Below are 24,810 nucleotides of genomic sequence, written 5' to 3' on the forward strand. Positions count from 1 at the left end.
TGCCTCATTACGGAAAATTGTGCTCTCGTGCAGGGAGAGAAAAATTGGATTGTTCCTGACGCGCTCGGAGAAAATATATAAGAGAATGTGATGTAACAGGTTGTTTTCGGGCTTCAGAAAAAATATTATTCTAAGTCTCAATTCTTCATACAACAGATGAGTGTTGAACAGTTTTTCACAAAACACTTGAGAGACTGCCCAGCAGTTCTGCTGGCCCTCAGTCAGTGGGAAGAGGGTATGGGGGGGGGCCTCCCTCTGATCCTTGTCTCCAACCCCTAGCGACAGCACAGCTGGGTCTAGTGGATCAGCCTAATTTTCAGGTCCCTCTAATGATCGGCACGAAGAGCAACCGCTAATCCCTAAACAGAGAAAAATGATCTCCTGTAGCCCTGCAGGGTTGCTCCAGACCCTGAGAGCACAGTTAGGACCCATTGAGCAAGAGTGGGGGTTGACTGAGCAGCGCCAGGACACCAGGCTGGTCCAGCCCCCCCCCCCCAATCCCCCACCCCCTCCCCGCCTCCACCCCCATTCCTCCCGCCCTCTGTGCCCTCCATAATGGGGGCTTGTGGAGCTGTCCAAAAGTGATTAGCATGAGGGAGCCCCTGACTGATTAAATAATGGGGAAATCTACGAACCGGTGTGTTATAACATTGCATCTTATTTTCTTTTGTTGAACTTTCAACCACTATTATATGTCAAAAATGACTTTGGGTTTGAATAGCTGTATCTTGATAGGATGTGTTTGATATTGTTTTATTTGCATAATAACAAAACAAAACTAAACAACAAAAAAAAAAACCAAAAATGACATCAGCATTCTTTCTATTTTTGTCCTGTTAGTCACTTCCTGAAAAAAGGAAGCAGCTATAAATGGCACCCCATCTGTGGTAGTTGATAAAGCAGTACTCAACTGAAAATGATCACATTCAATAAGACATAGTAACACAACACGCACCTCCTGCAGGCTTGAAAAGTAGAAAAGTTGTAGCTCGCTGCTTTGGATAGAAACACTACTTTTATTTAATTATTGATTTGCTAGAAGAGCTTTGATTATTAGGAACACATTGAGCATCAGTGATGAACAGTAGAGTAGTAGATTACTCAGCAGAGATGGTTTATTTGGCCTACACTCTGGGTCACCATTGGTATTAGCAGTGACCCAACCTGCAAAGTGATGAACTTGTCCACCACTGACAGGATCTTCATTCAGTATGATCCTAAGTGTTGGCACTTTGCGAAAAGGTAACAAACTATGTTACTTCCTGCAAAGGAGGACGTGATAATGGATGTTTAAGAGTTTTACACATAGACAACATGCAGGTCAATGGTGGAGTTAATGCAGTTAATGCAGCAAGCTTCTACCTTTCATGCCTCTTGGTGCTTGAGTTGATACTCAAAGAAGTAGATTTTCAGTTGTATGCGCCTTTTCAACATGACCATAATATTCCACAGTTTGAAACTAGTACACTGTTATGGTTATATTAAAACTTCCTTCTAAACTGCTTATTGAAGGTTCACAAAATATTCAAGTTGCGACACTTAGTCCCACACAGTCAGTCGCTGTGAATGTAAAAAATGTACAGAAAATCCTGAAGAAGCAGACACAATCAAGTATTGTGTGGAAATTAGAAATAAGCATCAGTGAAAGTCTGGCTTCTCTGGGAAGGTGCACCCGACCCGTCTGATGATGACATTGGCGGCGTAGTGTCCAGCCCGGATACACTCCACCAACCCATCCTCTTGGACCAACGCAGAGAGGAATCCTGGGTAGACAGAGGAGCAGAGGGCAACCTGAAAATATCCATCACTTCCAAAATAGTTTGGGGAGCAGTTTGTACTAATATGAGCCAGGTACTAATGGCTCCTGGAAAAATGGACAACGCTGTTTCATCCACAACAGGACCCAGATGATGACTGTTTTATGTGGTGCTATGATGAGCTTGTGCAGAGTAAAAACAGCAGGCTAAATGTCACACTCATATAAACTGGAGACGTTATTACGTTGCATAGTTGACCAGAATCAAAGGTTAATTGGGAATGTACACAGAGTCAAGCTGCGTGGAGAACAATTTTTATGCCATACCTCCCACGAAGGCGTCTCCTGCACCATTAGTGTCCACAATATCATTCTGGTCGATGTCCAAAACTGGGAACATGGTCACCTTCTCACCTGCCGTCAGTACACAGAAAAGCTGTTAATTACATCTGAACACTGTCATTTGCATTTTATCCAAATTTTGAATTATTATTTCTGTCATTATTCTTACAATATAAGAATTATATCTCTAACATGCAGTACGTGATTAGTGTTGAGTAAAAGTGAAGGAAATCAAAGCTAATCAATAAAATAACTTTAAAAGTATAAGAAACCTCATTTAGAAAAATGGACTCTCCCAAGGGTTAAACTGTAATGACTTTGGGGATCCATTAACTTAAGTTTAAAATTTGCCAAATTATTCAGCTTGCAAGATGTGTTTCATGCTATCTATGAACACACTAAATGAAGACGGTTAACATGATAAAAATGACACTTTCTTAGAATTAGCATGCTAGCACTGCCACTGCAAGTGTGCTCGCATTAGCCTTTTACTACAAGTTGCTTTGTAAAAGTGGGAGTGTGCAGACAGCAGCGAGCGAGAGCCACTCAGAGAGCTGCAGACTTGAAGGATTGTTTTCTTAATTTCAATTTATTTTTTTATTATTATTATTATTTGTTTTGAGACAATTGACAATGTAAATTAGATATTACACTGATAAATGCAATAAAAACAGTGCAATACCCTGACCTGACTTTGAACACGTGTGCCAAAAGCAACAGATGATAAAATATGAACAATCTCAACTTCTCTAAAGCTTTAGGTGAGTCCTCCGATAAATCAAAAACAATGCAAGAGCAGTTTCTGTGAGTTGTTCCAGTTCAAAACGGAATCCATTAAATGAGGGTCTCTTATTATTTTCAGTGGATTATACTGCTTCAATTATCAGTAGCATATGCACTTCAAAGAGACTTCCAGTTTAAAGGAATTGGGGAGGGGGGCAAAAATCTACCAGATGACAAAGTTTAGAGGTGTAGAGTGACATTAAATCAGCAACTTATGTCAGAACAATCTAAACCACTCACACGATCTTCAAACAAGCCAAGGCTGTGGTGCCGACATGAACCTTCAAAAAGGTGCAGGAGACAAAGGGCTGACGTGTGGATAAAAGGAACACAACGAGGCTGACAGACCTCTTATTGACCAAAAAAAAAAGGTGGGGATTTGAGAAAAAACATGAGAAAAAAAAAAAAGAAGTTTTTTTAATGAGGCTCCCTGCTAATTTAACAATGGCTCACAGAATATCGGAGCTGGAGATAAGACAATCTTTGAATTCATCTCTGTCCTACAGTGCTGAAAATTCACAACCTGAGCATATGTTCAACACCTGATATCAAAGAAAATTACTGTAATACACCAACTGAGTGAAACTCAAGTTGGAGTTGCAAAGGGCATCTTACAAAGCAGAGTGGAAATGCATTACAGGTCAGGAACAGATTATGTGTCAGATAAAGCATTAGACTGTGTTTCCATAATGACATTCTCTCTTTAACAGAAAGCAGCTGATTGTCACTTTGATAATAAATTACAACTAGACAAGAATCCTTTTAGGATCAGCTAATTAGCAGCATAACGACTTTACTTAATTAATGCCACAGACGAAGCAGGAGAATCCTCCTCCCTCTTGAAATGATTAACCACACATGAAAAATGTGCCAATAATAAATTCCAATTTGTCAGTTAAGAAACTCCAGTCGTTAGATGTGGTCGTGCTCACGCAATACTGGAAAACCGCAGGCTTTAAAATCCGAAGTTGCTGCACTTGTTCAGAACAGATTCTTCTGCTGTTTATTAGAAATAACTGTGTGCAAATATATTTACAGTAGTTCAAATAAAGTGGACACTCTCTCTGGTGGGAGGCAGCGAAAGAATCAGGTGTAAATACGGCTATTAGCAAACAGGTAACCTCTCACATGAATTATCACTCATCTCTGTGATAACACTGCATCAAAAGGTGTCAGGTGGCAATTAGCAGTTCTGTTTTTGGATTCTTATTAGAATCCTGAAAAGAGAACACAAGCCTTTCACGGTACTGTGGTATCTACTCTGCTTTGCTTTGTTTGTTTGTTCATAAGTTGAAATTTGCCAAATTGAACTCATCTCACAATATTTGCAAGATGTCAGCTATTTCCAATCTTGGCAATTTTTACACACAGAGAAATCCAATTCTACCCAACATTTGAGTTTTGGAAATTTCAGGACAAAATAAACAAACTCAGAAGCACTTTAAGAGCTAGCGGAAAATGAAAATGCGGCAGCTTTGGTCTCCGGATTGCAGATCCACTTACATCTCTCCATTCTCAAACAACTGTCAATACACCCCCATCCCCAAAAGCCCTGTATGGCTATGTGATGTCAATAATAGATAATTGATATCTGGCATCTTTAATGATAGGTGATAGGTGATATTGATAATGATAAGATAATGATAGGTTGCCAATATTAGCATGCTAATATGCTACATTAAAACAGTGAATATTAACACGATGGCCACTGTGAGTGTGTTTAGATGCTCAAAATTTGCATTTTAACAGAATTTTAGCATTCTTGGAGAATCACTCTTCAAAATAATCTAGTTTATGTTTGTCAGACTTAAGCTTTAGGCCACAATTTTTCCCACAATCCGATCACTAAACAATCCCAAATGTTTTTGCCAATTCAATAATTTTGGCCACAAATTAAAAGCACAAAAAACTCTAAGATCCTGGAGGGACTACTCAATGGATACATCTGGACTTGACTTAGCCCCCTTGATATTCTGGACTTATCTGAATATGACAGCAGAGCGTTTTGAAAACCTTAAAAACTGTTTGTGAAATGTAGACATGAACATGTGAATTAGAATTTGACCTCCTAAGAGACATCCACTTCACATTCCTGACTGATTAGTCTGCTTTGGGCTGCGTGATGCTGGTTAATGGCACTTACATAAACATTGTACAACATAGTCCTGTTGCCTCTATTATCACATTCAGTTTTGTCCTCTGCTGCTGGGGGAAAGTTCACATAACCTCACTTGTTATTGACTGACATGTTAACTCAAGTTACAGGCCAACAATTCCCTAGCCATCTGTAACAAAGATCTCATTGGCAAAAATCTGTCATGGAAATGGCAATAGGGGGGAAAAAAAAAATACCCTCTACTGCCAAAATAGTCTGACTCTGTTGTATCTGGCTTGTACAATGTCTGAAAACATCACTTTGCTAAACTCATCTCACATTTAACTACAATGACACTGGCAGCAATTATTTTCAATGAATAAAACGTGGCTTTGCTTTTTTATTTATTTATTTTTTGCATTAGCATATTTATTTGTCATAGAATATTGTTTAATAAAAGGAGCTTAAGAGCAGACTGGTCATGAATACGTGGGAGTGTTGTATGGATGGTTGTGCTTTGACAGGTAACCTGCAACAGGGGACAAAAATACAAAAAAACAAAAAAAACAAAACCTGAGAAGAAACTTGGAGGAACTCAAATACTTCCCTGCAGTAAGCTATAATTGTGTGCTTCTGTTAATTCGCTCTTCATAATTCCCTCATTACAACTCTTGAACGGTGGTGATTAAACTTGAAAAATTCTTTCAACAGGCGTCTCTTTGAAATGAGTATCAATTAAGTCCTTTATTACTGACTATTCTTTTGAACAATGCCAATGCACAGCACAACACTGGCTGAGAAAATGCTCAGCTGGGCAAAAAGAGACTGTACATGTAAATAGATGTACTCACCTTCATTAGAAAACGAGCATATGGAGTGACGTTTTGATATGCTTCACTTGGTTCTGTTCCAGTTCTCAATATTGCTTTTTTGACAGGAAAACAGGTGGACCAAATAGTTGGCCGGTCATTAAAATGAACTTTAATTCTGTCTCACTTTATCATCTACACAAGTAAAACAATGAATACATCATTTCAGACCCTGAGCTGCCAAGCGGCTCAATTACTCATGACTATTTTGCTAAAAGGCATGAGCTCAAGCACTCAATAGAGTTTAAGTATAACATCCTTGTGTGAGAAAACTTGCCCGAGAATAGTTCTTCTGGAACTTTTCCCGCTGCGATTCAGCCAAGCTCTGAGTCTTCGAGAGGAAAACGTTACCGCTTTCTTGGCAAACGCGACAGGTTAGGAGCAAGTTGACATTCAATCTGTTTCTCTATCATAACCAGCATCTTTGTTCACAATTGAGTAAAAAAAAAAATAATAATACATATGCCTGTAATTACTGCGACCAAAGGCAAAAGATCATCGCCAACCAATATCCTCTCAGAGGGACATGTACGCAAACACTTCAGTGTGGGATGCCAAGGGAAAAGGAGAAGGTCTTTCTCGTAGCACAGGCTGTTAATTGACTTGTCTATTATGGGGTTCACAACATAAACATCTTGCTTTTTAATGAGACCTTAAAACAATTCTGCAACATTTAATCTAACTTTGGTGACTGACACAATTTTGCAGTATTCCTTTCCTCCTCTAATTCATTTGGTTAACACGTATAGATCAGGTGGGGGTTTTTTTCGAGTTGAAATCTGCCTGCCTCGCCCCCTTGAGAGCTCTAAAACTCACAGAGAAGCCGAGTCAGGCTTTATCAAGTCCTTATCAGCGATTAGAGCGGCAACCCCTGCTGAATGATCGTTTATTAGATCTCCTCACCGTTAAGGTTCAGGGCACAATGATCTTAATTACTTCTTTAATGGGTGTATAAGCAAAAGCCCAGTGTAGTTCAGCAGTGTCAGTGGCAGCTAAATAAAGGGCCATTTCCCGTGCTCCTAGCTCTTAAAAGCCATGTTTGAAGCAGCGGTGTGATGAAAGGCTCCAAATGAAGGGCAGGGAAAAAAAAAGAACAATAACAAATTGACATCTCTTTTTGGAGAATTATACCACAGGGGAAGGCATTCTCCCATCCTTAATCACTATAAAATGGTTTAACATGACATGCAGAGGCTGGCAAATGATCAAATCCTGACAGGAGGACAAATTGCAAACAAAATGAGCGATCAAGTTTATTAGAGCGCCGCCTCTGGGAAATGAAAATCTTTAATTCTCTTTTTACATTGACATTTATTTGGCTGGCATGAACAGGGATGTTCACACACACACACACACCAATTCAGCTGCACCTACTACTGTAACTGTGCCACTGTAATGATAGCATAGTCGATGAAATTTATCATGTTTGCCTTTGTAGATGACATCAGAAACACATTGTCTTTCATCCTGCCTGCATTCATCATGTATTTTAAATAAAGTTCACCATGGCGCACAGCTCTGTCTTCATGCAGGAGCAATGAGAGAAGAAGGCAGGAATTATCAATCACCTCCAGCACAATGGATGGATTCCTGCTCTTTTTAACTGTTGGGCTCCCGCTTAAAGACTTCTTTTCAAATGCTCATGAAAGGAAACTCACTTCCAGGAATTTTTACTTTCATAATGAAAATTCAAATGAGCTTGTTCAGCTAAAATAAATGCTACTTATCATTTACAGACTTTCACTTGAATCATATTGCAATGATATAATCACGCTGCTCTTTTACAAAATTCTGTGGCTTGAATTAATGATTCAAAGCAAGTCGGCCTCTCTTTTACAAGCCTGAAGCATTTTGTCTGATGTAACGCACAAAGAGCAGCGCACACAAGCAGCAATATAACGTACATCACAACAACCATGCCTACTGCTGCCTATTGTAAACCTATGTAAAGGGCACTTTAATACACTCTATATAAAGAGGGAAATGTTATTTCAGCTCAGAATGAGCTGCTCTGCCGTCACCATCTTGGTAGCGCCTGACTGCCGAACATGTGGTTAAGCCATAAATGGGCAGAGGTGGAACATGTGTGGAGCTGAGACTTTGGTACGTAGCAGCTTGCGGCAAGCTGCCCAGCTGTCACTCACAGCAGCTAGTCCTCAACTATGCATAATTTTAATGGGTGAGTTGTACCAGGGTTTTGTTCTGGGCTGTAAACATGTTTGCTTCTGCTGTAACTCGAACATTTTAACATGGTAGTCAATGGGAAGCGACTCCCGTGAGGTCAATCAAGAAGCTGCAGTTTTATTGCAGCTTGGTGACTTTCTGACATGTATTAATGCTGATTGGTGGTTGATGTTATATCAATTTCCCTCTTCCTCACAGAGAGACTCCAGAACATTTACAATTTAATCAAAAGTATTTCTTCAGTTTCTTATATCTTTCCCTCAACATCATCACTGCTTGAGTAGCTTATGTGTACTTCATACATTTAGCATGTTTTGATATATACTATCGTAAAAATATCCACATTGACAGTTATATTAATTTCAACCTCATTAAGCACTTTACAACTTAAAAATAAATTCCCCAGGCACTATGTTGTTAATCAGTCTATAACATTTCTTTCTCCGATGCTGTATTTAATTAAATTTAACATACACAGTTTCATCAGGTTGATACTGTATAATGTACTGATAATGTTTTCATGGTTGTGTTTTCAGCCACCTGATGCGTGTAAATCCAAAATTCACTTTCCTTTTGAACTTGTTGTTTGCCTCCACTAATGCCTGAGGGAAATAACTGGCTTTTTATCTGCTAAATTCTACTTTGCGTCTGCTTTGTCTGCTTTTTACAGCTGGACAGGTAGCTTCCAGTGAGTTTACCAGAGCTCTGCTGCTAAACGCAGTCACCTCCTGTGGTTGTAAATAGTTGTGATGAGAGTTAACCAAAAAGTTGTGGGCTGTAAAACCGAAATATTGAGTTAAGAGATGTTGAAAACCTCTGCAGAGCTGAGGACAACTTCTGAATTGTGTAATGATTCTGAGTTAATAGGTCCCTTCTTGCATTAGACCTTGCTATTTTACCAATTGTTCATCTAAAAACACACTTTCACCTTTGATACCTTTGGCCAAAACTGTTTCCAGACAGTAAAATAATCACAGTAGAAAATGTCAAAAAGACATGATTAATTATTGATTGTATCTTAATGCTATTAATGTCATGGTGTACAGAGCCTCCTCTTGTTAATACTCTTGCCACCAGTATGAAACTGAGGACAGTGAACACATGTGAAGACAGTGCCCTGCGGTGCTAACAGTCCTGCCGTAGCCGTGCTTCTGCAGTCCCTAGTGATGAGTGATACGTTGGAGATCTTACCTGAGGCCATCTTTCCCTGCGCACAACTAGTAAGAACTGCAAGGGCAATGAGGAGAGACACCCCGTGGCTCCAAACAAAGGCAAAGGCTCCCAGCAGTAATTGGAAACCATCATCTCTCCCTTCAGCACTTAAACCTGCAACCACTGCTCGATTACGATGACACTGCCTGTTAATGTCCCACTCACAAATATGCTCACTATTAAAGGAAAGTGGACTGATTTGAAGACAGACGTTGCCAACCTCTCCCCAAGGTCACTCTGCAAGCATTTTGGAGGAGGAAAAAAAAGCCAGGATGTAAGAGTTTAAGCATTAAAAATTGCTGAGGACTGCCCTGGAGTCTGTCCAAGACAAAGTTAGAAGTACTTCACAAATCAATGCCTGCTCTCTGCATCCCCCACACTTCTTTTATGCTCTTAAATGACAGAATGTAGTGCAAGCATTCTTTTTTTTTAACATCTGGTGTCAATATTGGAGGTTAACTTCAAAGAAATTACTGATAGCATTTGACTGTCTTCAGTCAGCGATCAAGCATCTATTTAAGGCTGTGTTCTGCAGCTTTGAGATATGAGGTTTAAATGAAGGGTAAAGATGTCCAAAAGGGGCCAAAGTTCGGATGGCTTTGAGTGGTACTTAAGTGAAAGTATGTGAAGATAAGCCAACAAAAATGGAAAGCAAAAAATGGCCTACCAACAGTTGCAACAGTGTCGTCCTTGCCCTGAGTGAAGACCACCACTCGCTGCCTCTTTGCGTTCTCCTTGGGAAGGTTCTGGGTCTTCCTTGCAATCTCTGCGATGTCATCTGTCTGTAAAAACAGCAGACCACTGGGTGAGCGTGTTGAGTTGACCGGTTGCAATATGAAGAGCCAGGTGTGAAGGAGTATAATCGACGATCACGTATTAATGAGAGGTCAGATTTTTCCTGTGCTGGCAGATGGATCAGGTGATAATGAAACCAGAGGGGCAATGAAACCGTTAGGAGCAACGATCAATAGACAAGCTCAATGCTGCTTCCATGCAGTTACAGACCAAATATTAAAATATTAGAATGTCATACTACCTAAGTGAGATGAAAATAAGCGTGTGAAGATATGGTGTTGTCAGATAAAGCTACTTCTGCGAGCTGAGGGGATATGTGGTGCATGTACTGTATCGTTCTCTTCCTGAAACAGGCCATTTCTCCTCAGCATCTGCACAGGATGGATATTCACGCCTGGAGACGACAGAACTCTCCAGAGTGCTTGCCTTTGATCATGAGAGGGATAAAAAAAACCCACACCTGTCAGAGCTACTTTATTATTAACTCATCATGATGTACTATGAGCAGGTGCAATGTCTTTATCGCCATCTCACAGTGGGGTGGACTCTGCTTTTCTGTAATGCAGCGCACTGTGGAGCTAGCATTAAGGGTCTTGGATGCCTCAAGCATCTGTATCAAAGCTAACACTCAAGCACCTTCAGGGTGAGCAAATACTGTGGTTATGGGAGTAATCAGAGAGATAGGCTTCCGGCCCAATACCACCAGCCACCGCTCACTTAAACCAATGAGCTTTTACACCTCTAAATGCTTCCCAAACGTCCTTTAATCAGCCCTGAGAGGCCCAGGGAGACCCTGGGCTGAGGAAAAATGGGTGTAACACTCTAAGTAAGTGCTAATGGCGAGGTTAATACAGAGGCTGTTAGCAAGCGACAGTAAAAAAAAAAAAAAAGGCAATTTGTCACTGTGACTGGATACAACCACAAGAACTCCTCCAGAGACTGAATGCAAAACCACACAACGCTTTGGCACATTGTCACCCTTTGGATTTATGTTCCCTGACATAAAAAAGGCGTTTTACTCTGAGGGCCAGAGGTGGCAGGGTAACCATCGCGGCTATTGAACACGGCAATGTACACACACAAATAGACACACAACTTCTTCTGTTTTCCTGCCTGGCAGAAAAACGTACCAGGTGACTTCCTATGGAAAAATAACACAGAATAATGGCATAGGGCATAAGTGCTAAACAAATGAACAGACAAATGATATGGTCAATTTGGTTTACTGCTGACAAATGGCAATATTTATGATTGTGAGGCAATTGATCAGACATAAATCAACAAAGCGTGAAATATGAAAGCTTTACAAGGGTGTTAAATTGTGCTTCTGTGTTGAAGCCAGCGAGAAACTGATTGTGTGCACTGCAGGCTGCTTGAGAAACACTGCCAGGGAAAGATTCAATTAGAGCTGCGATGCAGATAGTTCTTTGAGCATTTAAAGGAAACAGATCACAATCAAGCAAGTGTGTTCAGATGTGCTGATTGCAGTTTTGGAGAGGACAAGCTTCTTATCTTGTATTTAGACTGAAGAAGTACTGCTGGCATTTTTGTTAGTCATCCATAATGTGATGATAACAGTGTTTAAGAACACATCCAATGTGCATCATGCAGTGTTTTAGAAATCACAAATTGACAAGTCGGCACAAACTTCAACAATATCCAGAGATTATTGCTTTTTGGTGTTTTTCAGATAAACTAAAATCTTTTCTAATCTACGATCAAATGATTCTCAGTTGTTGTTTAATGGCACACAATAAAATCATTGTCAATCTGTGATTGGCTGGGTGTGATTTTTTTTCATAAAGAATTACATTGTTCTCTTTCAAAAATATATAAATGCAATTTGACATGAATTTCATTTGAAAAAAAAAAAAAAACATGCTTAGCAAAAGGTCCCCTTACTGGAAATTGTCCAAAGCTTTCAGCCACTTCTTGGATGTAGTTTGCTCAGTTGTCATGGAGATGGTTCAATCATTTTCACATAATTTCATTCAAAGATAACAGGGGATGTGACGCAAGAAACTCTCAACATGACAAGAGAGGAAACGGATTGTGCTAATGAAATCCATCGGATACTGCTGAAAGCACTTAAAACCCAGTAAGTGGATCTTCTTTTGGGAATCTTGCGTAACTATTTCTAACATCAGTGATGAATATTGAAACTCATGATTTTCGACTATGGTGAACAAAGTATTAAATATTCCCAAAATGACTGCGGTCCAATATTAAAAGAATATTGTGTATTTGTAAACAGCTAATGTTTTTCTTACATTTTGTTTTTATTTTTCCTGATAAACTACTATCTACTGCATAGTGTACATATGTGTATGTATATTTTGTAGATGTGTCCGTTTATAACTTAGATATGTTGGTCTGCTTGTGCGATGCAAGTAAAATTGTCATCAGAGAGTGACAAGAAGGGGAAAAAACTGTGAAGACAACCTTTCTGAACTGCATCCATCCAGAAATGCAGAAAGTACAGTACACACCACTGATGTTATCCGAGAAATCACATTCAGCCGATACAATTTTGCAGAGTGTTCTGGCAAATCAGCTTGACATGGAAAATGTCAAAGAATTGTAACTACTAGGAGAGTCTACACTTTGCCCTTTGTGGTTTTTTTTTTTTTGTGTGTGTGTTATTTATTTATTTTTTTTTTCATGTGAGCCGTAAGCCCCCCTCCTTTTTTTCCTGCCTTCATCCTACTCCTCTCTTAAACCTGTCACTGCCATCAGAATTGCATTTCTATTCCAGTCACGTTGATCACACCGTTAGTGATTCTGGATGACAATTATTCACACAGAGCAGAGCTATATTCAAGGCAGCTCTACCTTTGAAAGAGAGAAGGCACTTAAAATACCTGAGCCCATTTTGAAAAACTCACACAGACTGGCTATTTGTGTTTTTGATTTCACATTTAAATAGCAGTGTGAGGAATATGCCAAAAAAAAAAAAAAAAAAAAAAAATAGACCAAGGGAACATTCATTTTACACTTAAGAGGCAGCCCCACTTATATGTCGTGTACATTCTATGGGGTAACAAGCACTGCAATTTTCATTTCCATAATGCAAAACCACAGGTGGCTGTAATTTGGTTATTTAAAGACTACAGTGTGTTTTAGTGTGGTGTAATGCTATCGCAGTGAAGAGAAGACATACAGTATAATCCCTGAGTGCAATGAAGATAATGAGGGGGTATTTTAACCAGGCAACCTGATGAGCCCCGAGCCTGCAGAGAAAGGCTTGAAACCATGCCCAACTTCTCAGCTTCCCAAGAGGCTTTTCAAAATTCAATAAATAACATCTGTAGGCGATGTTGGGTGCAGACCTAGCAGAGTGCGTCATAACAGAGAGCTGGCTGAACAAAGAAACCATGACGACTGCCAGGTTTCCATAGCAACTGCTGCAAGGCCTGGAGAGTATAATAGCACATCAATCACTGTCCAAAAAGAACTTCATTATCAGCAAAAATAAACCTTTAGGATCTGTTTAGTGTGCAATTGCTGGTCAACTCACCTCAAAGCCCAGCTCTTTGGCAAATGTGGCCGCCTCCTAGGAAAAAAAACAAAACACAAACACAAATGAGCAGTTAATTACAGAGTCACAAACATAGCAGAATGTCACACACCAGACATGGAGATAAAACCATCTGACTTCGCTCTGCTCCTCACGAGTGGCTGTGACACATGAGAATAAGTAACCTGAGGTGGCGTTGCTCCGTCAACTCTGGATTTAATAGGCACGCAGCCCACCCATTTAATCTATTGCCCCACTTCATCTCATCTTACCACAGCATTAGATAACACCCCATCAGCCTCAGGGCATGGAACCACCACTGAAACCATGAATATGTACTGGTATATGGGAATCCCCGTCACTGCCGGCACTCAGGACCGGTTGTATGTTGCTTTGGCCTCCTAACAGGTGCAATTTAAAGGCTCATACCAGTGTTTATGTGCATTCTTACTTCTTTACAACACGCTATGTAAACTTGATACATTGGCTCACCACACTCAAATATGTACACGGTGTACTTTTGAGATCTATTTTCTTCACTATTTAAGGCAGCAATTGCTTTCAATGTATCACCATGTGGTAATCGAATGGCAAATTTATACTGTTAAAGAAAACCATAGATATTGGGAGCTGACTCTTTAAACTTGGTTAAGAAGGTGATTGTCTGCGGGTCAGGACATCACCAGGAAGTCAATGTCAAAATTGTGGCGTCATCAAATGTTTCAAATGATGCTTGATTTTCTATCTAACATTTCATGACACATCAATTGAAAAGAAAACATAGAGACGTGATGTTCACTGTTATGAAGAACTCAGCTTAAAGTTTTGAGAGTATGTCATGTGATTTTAACACTGTGATGAAAGCATCGGAAACCGGTGGTTGGGTGAAAAAGTGAAAAAGTATGGAGTGAATTTCAAAATGACTGAGTTACAGAATTAAAAAATGCCCCAACTGATTTTCATATCACATGCCAATGCATAGAAATGGATCCCAAATGGTGGGCTTATATATCCCAAAATATTCCATAAGAATGAATGGAACCAAAGGATGCTTTGGACGAATAAATCCATAAGTCTAACACTCACCAGCACTGAGCAACATGATTAGCAGGGATATACAGTATCAGATGCTCAGTAAATAGGCCGAAAGCTCTAGTGTGATCCTTCAACTGATGACAAAAGCTGTTGCTTGTCAGGTCAGAACCAGGCCGCAAGTCATGACAGACAACCTCATGGCCTAAATTCACTTTTGACCCCAGATGGGGCAATAAGTTGATGCTATGATTCTAAATAATCCAATTATCTGCAGGTGGGGGGCTGATGTTTGCGTGACCTTGGGGAGAGGTTGACAACCTGGCCCTCAAACAGAAGGGGAGGAGATGACATGGAACAATAAGGTTACTGGTCCCTGGAGGAAAGCTTCATGGCTTTCTGCCTTGGATCAACATCACAGCGCCAGCAATATGTCAATTCATCACCCTCCCTTTCGTTCTCCCACAACACCCACAGAGACTGCAAGGATCGTCAATTAGCCACTGTAGTCAAGTAGGAGTTTTATAATGAGTAAAAGTGTGCTGCCTTTTCTTTTCCTCCTCCCTTCTGCTCTTCAATCTATCAAGGGTTTGGGTCTCACATTTGTTTTCATTTATTTACAACCACATATTGACTTTTCTCCTCAGGAACGCTCCATCACAGACAAGCATGAGGCATCGCACAGGGACATGAGCATCTTAGAAAATGTCTTGTCAAAACAGTGATATTTCATCTCATAACAGTTAAAAGAGACACATGAATGAAGGCTGAAATAACGATGGTGCTGTCGAGCTGCACATGCCTCTATCTCATCCTCCGTCTCTCTCTAGTTAGCAGCTATAATATTTGTGAGAAAAGCTTTTCGAGAGAGAGTGGGTGTTAGAAGAAAAGATAATTGAGGCAACGTTTACGAGCCACATGTGCATAGTCTAATCACGTTTAGGAATTTATTAATTTCTATTAGCTGTTATGGATGCCAATATCAAAAATGTTTGTTAGTACAAGCTCAGCTAAGTCCAATGCATCGGTATGATAAATAATGTAAGGTGGTAAATATGCAATTAGTGAGACTACACAAAAGCAAGCCAATAAAACTGAAATGATGGGCGATAAAAGTCACTGTTCCTTAAGGGCCTTATAGCATTACGATTCAAAAATCTTATGTTTTAGGCTGTTTCACATATGACATGTGCTGCTTTGGTATGTTGTGGTAGACAGTTTTCAAATGACAGCTCATGTGCTTCCACAGCTGTCGCAACAATGACAAGTGCTTCGAGTGACATCTGGGCAAAATCCTCTCGTGCTCAAAAAAAGCATCTCGTTTGTTCAGAGATTGCTGTGATTGCATGCTCGCCTTTGATGATTCCAAGGGAGAGAGGACTGTTGCAGATTTCAGGGCCAGCAAGTTCTCCTCCTTCTCCTCCTCGGGCAAACAAGGTAAAAGATAACAGGGTGGGCTGAGTGCATGAGCCCTCTGAAGCCATAGTTAGTATAAAGCTATCAGAATGTGTGAGATGTTACTGCTGTCAGAGGCTTAAACAGTCAAAGGGATATTTTTAGAGATCTTAAGCTAATAATCCAGAGCCCAGTTGGAGGATTGGAGGGTGGGGGAGTCTGCAATTTCTTGCCAAGCAAAATGAAAGCGGAAATACAAACTTCACGCAAAGGGCAGTTTTCAAAGCTTTACACTTTGTTTTCCTTGACACTCACTGTGACAGGAGCCTTGCAGGCCCGATTTGGAGACAGTCTGTAAAGCCACAGGATGTTGTTTCTCTGTGTAAAGTTATCCATGCTGTATGGTGTCCGTTTTCTTCCTTTTAATAACTTTAAATTGCTGAATCTGCATTCAGTTTTTATCGGATACCTCTGATGAAAAGCTGAGCCCTGGCAATAAAGACCCAATTCATTTTCTTATATTTGACTAGTGGTTGATACACTCCTCAAACTTGGATGGACACTTCTATTTGACTCAACAGTACAAAAATAAACCATTCATACACCAGTTATATGAAACCAAAAACCACAACAGTGAAAAAAAAGGAATGAACTCAATTATAACTCCTGAGAGCTATGCTTAGAAACATTCAATCAGTAATATGAAAACCTGGCAGATTGCAAAGCTAAGGGCGGACAAAACTAGAAAAGACACAATGCGAAAATATGTTCAGGGCTTTAAATGACTTTACTTTCAGATTATGGGTCAATTTCATTTCAATTTATTATGATTGGCAACTTGGAGGCACTGGAAACAGGCCGCAAACACAGAAGAGTATATAAATACATTTAGACTATGTGGCAAATTGTACCATAGTTACTCATATATGTTCTTGGTCTGCAACAGTTGAAAATAATGAGAATAACCATGACATTCACAGGCTTATTTGGTGCTGAGGCGACAGAACACAATGAGTTTTTTGAGCTTTTTCACTGAAGACTGGTTGCTATGGCCAGAAACAAAATGAGAGCTGTGAGTGAAGAACAAAAAAAAAAAAAAAAATCACTGCAAAGCTCCAGAGAACTGACGGGAACAATTCAGGAAAAAAATTTAAAAAAGTTTAGTCAGTCAGTCATTCATTCATTCTTCCACCGCTTATCCGTTTTCCCGGTCGCAGGGGGTGCTGGAGCCAATCCCAGCTCACACTGGGCGAGGGCGGGGTTCACCCTGGACAGGTCGCCCGTCCAACGCAGCTTTATGTTGCTGTAACTTGGAAATTTTAAAGGCAAATTTATAACGGTCTATAATATTTTTGACCTGATGGGCTGTCCACTTACATTTCCTGTTGTTCACGACAATTGATGGTTGCTGGATAGATAAAGACAACTGAAAGACCTCAAGTTATGGCCTCTCATGAAAAAATATTACCAGAAACAAACCAAAGCAGGCATTTACTTTTTTCTCCTCTGTGTAACAAGTTGTTGAGCATATGTCACAGCAGGAGTGAGAGTTGTGGGGGGGGGGAATCCAATTTCAGTGTTTCCCAAAGAATCTAAATCAAAGAGCAAACCTCAGTGCTAAGGTTAATAAAAGTTGATAAGCTGAAAAGCGTAACTCCCCCAGGCCATTGAGAAAATAGGCATTTGCTTGACCGTGTTAGCCCAAGCTGATGCTGAGGGAGAAATTGAATTGTATTGTATTGTACATTGTGTGTATGTGCGCATGTTTGTGTGTGTCGGGAGGAGGCGATAGTCAGTACTGAGGAGGGTATAGTCCTGATAAGTTATTTACAACAACACCCCTGTTTTCTTCTTCCTTTCCGGGCATTTCAATAAGAGCTCATTTCAAAGACATGAGTGTTTTCAGCCTAGAACTATTTTAGGAGAGAACCGACTTTGACTCCTGTAGAAAATACGCTATTTTCAAAAAAAAAAGAAAAAAAGAAACCAGTTTAGTGGCCACACTGCGCAAACCATTGGAGAACAAATTATTAGGCCTGGGCAGATTAGTTGGAAATGACAAATCATATACTGCAGAAACCCCTTAAGCTAAACTGAGCATGACTGGGTCATGACATTTTAAATAATTCAGCAAATTATCACTACTTACTGATAAATATATAACAACGGCCTGTAACATTTTCTCCATTCCCAGCATGTAAGCATGTGACATCACTGAGGCGCGTCAAACAGCTTTTCATAAATGCCCAGTAAAAACAACATCTGGCATTCAACTCAAGCATTTCCAGCCAGATTACTGCAGCATACATCACCGGGGGATGGGTGGCGCTTGGAGAACGAATAACTGATCGAGGTGATGGCATCTGTGGGGGTTGGAAGTGCCCTTGACTTGGCCTCAGGTTGACAAACCTGACTCCTCCTGGATGTCAGGATGTCAGCCCTCAGCACGAGTCCAGGTGGTGGCGAACAGGAAGCTGCCATCTCGGTGAAGCGGGGGCCGGTAACGACCGCAGGTGATTATCAATATGATCGTGCGAGATGATAGCACGTCACTCATGCTGAGTGGAAGGAAGGCAGTCGCCTGCTACTGTGCAGGACAGATTAGGAGGAATAAATCACTTGTACGAAGCCTTCCAAAAGCTCCCAGGAGGATGCAGCAATCCTGCTCAAGCATGACATGCCACAAACATGAGGGTAAACACACACAGGAATAACACACTCCAGAGAGGCACGAGTCGCTTTTACTACCTGTGGGAATTCACTCAGCGAGAACTGATGGCATTTCACTTTAATTTTTACCAAGCCATTAAGTGGCATGTTTCATCTCCACAGTTATTTTCTTACATTAGGGTGTGAATTGTACAGCTTTAATGTGCACATCTGTTTTTGTCTTACTGACAGATTTACATCTGCCATGCACAGACAGTTTAGCTGGAATCCTAACTGGGGCTTCCTTTAACTGCCTAATGCATTACCTCCAATTTGTCTTCTTATCAACGTAGTAAAAAAGCACTTAGAATAAAACAAAAACACCCTGGTAGCAATTGTACATTTTTGTTTTTTTTTTCCCAAATAATTCTACTATATTCTTTGCACCTCTACTGTCCACTGCTCAGTGTATTGCTGTGAGAGAGAATATTTAAATTTGCAATAGTTTCTGCAGTGTATAAGACAGTATTAAGTTTCCACTTCTGTTAAATCTCTCCTCACCTAAAGCTATGTTGATTATATAATACATGGACGTAAACAACATCTGCTTAGAATGAAGGCTTCTCTAATGGCATTATTGGTCCCCAGTCTAAATCCACAACAATGGAGTATCTGCTGGCATGACAGCTGATTTAAAAAAAATCTTCTTGTTTCCTTTACACCATAGCTACACACTTACAGTAAGCCTACAATAAAATTGACGACTCCCTCTTCAGCCTGAACAAAATGATATAGTTCATTTGGAGTTTTAAACTCACAGCAACTCTTCAGAGGTTTAGTTCTACAAAATGCCCCTGAAGTATATGGACTGTTGCTCGCTGGTGTGTCTTTAGTTGAAACTAGCAATCTACTTCTTTTTTTCTTTGCAACATGCTGTTAAGTTGTTTTCGACATTGCGGCTGATACGCTCTTAGCGAGAGCTGTGGAATGGTTTTGAAAACTGGCATTCAGATCAGACTGGAAAGGTCTCAGGTTTAATAATGCCGCAGCCAATTCTAATTCTGGGATTCAACTAACGAGAACCATGCAGGACAATTTTGATTTTGTTCATTTTTACATGGACTTAATTAACTCCACTAACTGATGAATCAGAATTAATAGTGTTAAACAACTCTGTCTTTTTTTTTTCACAATTCATTTCTGTGGGTAAGTACTGCAAACTGAAAAATGGCATCTGAAGAGGGTGCAAATATAAAAACAACCCCCCAAAAAAACTTAATAACTAAAATAAATACATTTTAATAAGATTTTTCCATACTTGAAAGCAGTTGCTGGGTCAGCTCAGACTTTCATTTGACCATTTTCAACAGTGTCCTTGCTTGCCAATCCATTACACACCTCTAGCAACAGCCTGCACTCTCATCTAACTGAGTCTGCCTACAAGGGCATAAGAGAGGTCTCTTTGCAAGCCCACAGGGACAGCAGCAGCACCTACAGCACAGGTCCAAAGGTTAAACAATCGGAAACATGTGCAGTACATAAATATCTCTGCTGATAGCAATCTAAGCACGGGAAAGCAGGGTTTGCATAAGGGGCTTAGAACAGAGGATGTAACCTCAGATAGAGCAGGACGGAGCGGGCAGGCATTCAGCCAGTCCGGTGGGGCTAATGGAAGCAGTGGCAGCAGTAGTAGCAGCTTTGTGCTGGGGGGAGTTAGTTATCAGGCTGATGGCCTTATCAGCACGAAGGGCCTCTATCACACATCTCACCTCTGGGCTCTAACAAGGGGTCAGTGAAAGACGTCAGATAACCAGAGACCGGCTATCTCTCAAGGAATAACACTGGATGAAGGAAAAAATGTGGCTCAACTTTTTTTTCCCCACCTCAACAAACAGAGCGAACACTTCAGCTTTTTATCTAGTTTTTGTAACTCTCAGTCCACCCAGACTTCCAGATCTAAGATTCACGTGATTTTTATGATTCATTTGGACCATAAAATTGTTATTCTCTGCTTATAACACGGACACTATAATCTTGACTCCACTGACTGAATCTGTGTTGTTTGTTAGTTGAGTCAAAAAGTGATAATGAAAATGCAATTAGTCCTCCTAAACTCTCCTGAATAATTTACCTGAGGAAATGTGATGCGCTAACACGACTGAGAGCTAATTCTCTTCTCAAGTGTTCAAGTTTTACTTGTGCTCCAGTGAGTTTTTATTGATTGTCTGGAAGCTTGTTTGGTCAAGGTCCTCAAGATTGAATTTTCAAGATCTGGGCCTTTCACAGTTACAGGATTATTGTTTAGTTAAGCATATGAAAGCAACTGAATCGCAATCTTGAGTCCAGCTCATTGGAGGCACATTTTCAGGGTCAATACATCAAACTATCTTAAAATATAAATGATAGAACTAATACATTGTGGTGTAGCAGTAAATTACGCAGGTGTTTAGCACTTTGTGAGTTCCATTTGTCTGAATGCCCTCCAGTCCCAAACCACCTGCTGACGGCCTTGGAAATGTATTTTCTTAATCACTGTTGAGATCCTACATAAGCGTGTTCTTTTCTGCCAGATTAATAAAAGCAGTAGAAGGTATTTGAGTATTTGTGTCCTGGCTGCGCTCTTCTCTCAGCATTTTAAAACAGAAGAAAAAGATCAAAACAGCTGCACATTCCTGATGAACCGGATTGAGTTTCTGATCAGTACCTAAACATTTCTTTCCCTTAATTTTGATTGTTCCTTGGTTGGCCACGAATTAAAAATTATAGAGAAATACGAGACTTAAAACCCATTTGTTGTTTGGTTTGCAGTTTTTCAGTGTTTGTGTAATCCAGCATGGTTATTCTCTTGGCTCTTGCCTGTTTTGAATGAATATAATATGCAGCTGTTCTCTGCATATATTGTTCCATTTAAAAAAAAAAAAAGAAAAAAAAGGCGACTATGATTCTGATTATATTTTATTTTACTCTAGATAAAAACAGCCTTTGTGGATGGAAGTGTGCAATAAAAACTTTTGATGAGGTTGAACCCAACTTCCTTGCAGTCCATCAGTTCCTTGCAGCTTATTACCCAGTAAATTCAAAAGACATTTGGTTGCAGGCACTGCAAACAAAGGTCAAGATAGCAACCAGCTTTTTTTCTGCTCTGAACTGCCTAGAACACTGACCATGCCCTCCTGTGTATAATAAACATATGAGCATTTGGCCTGCTCTATTTACCTCCTAATGAGAAACAAAGATCTGCTCTGGAGGGACTCGCATGCTTCAGAAAATGAAAAAGCCAGCGAAGAAAAAAACGCTCTCAGAATAATTCAAACCATTTGTGTGCACGGGGGACATGAGAGCTTCGTCTGAATAAATTGGCCATACAAAAATTGAGATGATGTCCAACACGTTATCTGTTGATGTGGCATAAGATGGCTATTTGCCAGATGAAAGCAGGATGGAGGGTAGCGGCCCTTTAAACCAGGAGGCTAAATCATTTCACATGCATACAACGGTCATGTGATAGAGTTCGGCGAGAGAGAAAAATAACCACATGGCTCCACTAGAAGGAAATGCTTGGCATGGTGCAATTAAAAAAAACCCACAGCAAATTAGAAAAACAAATATTTCATCTGGTTAAAGTGGGAGCAATGGGCAGATTGAGCTAACCAACATTACTAAAATGAGCCCACAGGTTCGACTATCCAAGACATGAGGCAAATTAATTTGGTATTAGGGGCGGGAAGATTTTGCTTGTTGATTGTGTCTTTGTCCTCCAGAATTTTCTAAGCATGAGGAAAACAGGGGAGTCCTCCAAATGATACTGGAAAACATGACTGTATAGCCTGGACTGTGGGAATACAGTCATCGAGTAGACAAAGCTCGGTCTTCCCGCCAAGTCTGTGTGGATATGAGGATTGTAGATTTTGGGGGGGGGGGGGGGGGCAACTAGCCAAGCTCCAAGCAGCAGTAATTTTGGGGGAGGATAGATATGAGAGTTGTAAGGGTATCTGTGAAGCCCGCTGGTTCAAACTTCTGCGAGTCCCTCCAGCAACAAGCTGACATCCTGCACTCTTTCCTGCTGTGACAGAAATACACTGCCCTCAGTGCCAGCAGAACGTGGGCACTATTGATCTGCTCCCAGCACAATATCTCCTCTTACATCCATAATTATTCTCCTTCAGAGGACTCCACCGTGTGCCCTGGCTTCCCGACTGGCTGGCTGGATTTCTATCCGCCTCCTTGTTAAAGATGCTGTACGGTCTCACATTTCACGTTGCACTGCCAAAGACCCCCCTCTCTTAACCCCGGCATTTTCGAATATTTCATGGTTCAGTCCCAGGGTTGGGAAAGGCGGCTTTGGCACAGCACAATTACAGTGGTTAGTCGGACTCCTCTGGTGCAGCCATGCTGGCTCCCAAAGTACCATGACTCGCAAAGAGACAGGCCAGGAAAAACAGAGGAATGTATGTACTGGATCCTCTCTCTGCCTGTATCCAGACAGGAGAAGGCTAATGGTTTAATTGCAGCAGTCCCAGCTTCCTGTAGCGACACTTTATGTGATGAAGCAGCGCATCCTGGCAATTCTTCTTGTGGCTTTTCAAAGTGAGACATTTGAGAAGAAATAATGCTGTTTTCCTCTCACAATTGAACTTTTTCATCTACAGCAATAATGTTTGCTAATATCACAGGACACATTTGGTAGAAACTGCTGCACAACTCAAACTTGTGAGTCAGTTTGCTAACTTGTCTTTGTAAGTGCTGCACTTTAGTATGTCAAACACACAGCCAGGAAGTGAGTTTTTCTTTTGAAGGTAGAAAACTCATTACTTTTTTATAAGCCGTACTGTGGGCATATTTGTCAAAACACTTTTCCAGGCTTATTCATGAGCACGATGAGATTCATGAGCATTTGAGTTGTTCTGGGGCTGAGCCGGCAGACGTCGTCATAGCTCCAGCACAAACGAACCGCACGAAAGTTCAATGGTGCAACTCTTCTTCTGGATAGAACTGTTTCACTGCCTCATTTATAACAATTGCGTACGTGGGAGACATTTTTGTTACTTTGGACCTCATGTGACTTGCAACTTCCTCTGATTGGGCCAACCCGCCCGAACCCAGCGAGGAGCCACGCTTAGGAGTCTTCCTTCTTCAACTCTCATTAGATTGCATGCTAATGATGTAATTCAGTGTTTCACAACTTGCGCGTTGTTGCGTCAAACTGAATCATGGATAATTTCTAAGTAGGTACAAAAATGTGGGTCAACTTTGCCAAAAAAAAGAAAAGAAAAGAAAAGATAAAAGGTAACGGATTGCTAGCAAAGTAGCTGTTGTATTTTCCTTCATGGAGCCCTTTTACATGTTTGTTGTGGTAGCTGAGTAAGTTAGGCTTTCTAATGCAAAGCTTCTAGTGTATTTTAAAAAAGTTCATTTTAACCTTGTTACCATTACCTGGAAGGGTACTTTCTATTTCATCGACCCCAAACATCCTGTTGTACTTTATTTTAGCTGCAGTTCTGTTGATGCTTTATGAATGAAAACGGCAACAGCGTTTCCCTCCATTCCCTCAGTCCAAGGTTTTCTAAGGTATGGTGCTCAACCACGTTCATCGAAAGTGTCTGCTCCTGATCCGCACAGCCACACTACAATACAAAGCAGTATTACAACAAACCGTGAGCGGGATGATGTGACATTGTTTGAATGCAGGAGTAATATCAAACATTGTCTCTCATAATGTTGCAACTAGTTGTTCACATGAAAAGTGCCACAAGCAGTTGTTTAATAATTGAAGAAGGCAAAAAAGAAAAAAAAAGAAAAAGAGAGGGGGGGGGGGGCTAAAGAGAAGTTCATTCCGTCACTCTTTTCACATCTGCACACAGCAGGCGTGAAGGGGATGTTGAAAAGTTACAGAAACGATCAAACGCAGCTCCTTGACTGCAAGATGCAAACAGTTCAACTCATGAATAATGAGAGAACAGATCAGAAGGTTCGGCCAACTAAATTTTTGTTGTTTTTTTGGGTTTTTTTTTTTTAGTTCTTTTAATCATAATACACCTCAGACTGACCTGATCCCAGGCTTGGGAACCACCGATTTAATGTTAAACAAAGAATAGAAATAAATGAAAGCAAAAAAATATATACATAATAAATAAATAAATAAATAATAATAATAATGAAGCAAGGCAGTTTGTGTATTTAC

General features: G+C 40.4%; 1 protein-coding gene across 3 annotated transcripts in view; it reads right to left on the minus strand.

Moving 5' to 3' along the window:
- Positions 1-817: 817 nt before the first annotated feature.
- The window catches only part of LOC115059934 (adenosine kinase-like), a 97,593-nt gene continuing 73,600 nt past the window's right edge, over positions 818-24,810 (minus strand). For all 3 annotated transcript variants that reach the window (XM_029527692.1, XM_029527694.1, XM_029527693.1), the window contains 4 exons: positions 13,554-13,589; positions 9,909-10,023; positions 2,084-2,170; positions 818-1,763 (listed from right to left, as the gene is read on the minus strand). In XM_029527692.1, coding sequence (XP_029383552.1) covers positions 1,639-1,763; positions 2,084-2,170; positions 9,909-10,023; positions 13,554-13,589 — 363 coding nt within the window. In that variant the 3' untranslated portion in view covers positions 818-1,638. The remainder of the gene's footprint in view (positions 1,764-2,083; positions 2,171-9,908; positions 10,024-13,553; positions 13,590-24,810) is intronic.

Source organism: Echeneis naucrates, chromosome 19 (genome assembly GCF_900963305.1).
Source record: "Echeneis naucrates chromosome 19, fEcheNa1.1, whole genome shotgun sequence".
In the NCBI taxonomy this organism is placed as follows: domain Eukaryota; kingdom Metazoa; phylum Chordata; class Actinopteri; order Carangiformes; family Echeneidae; genus Echeneis; species Echeneis naucrates.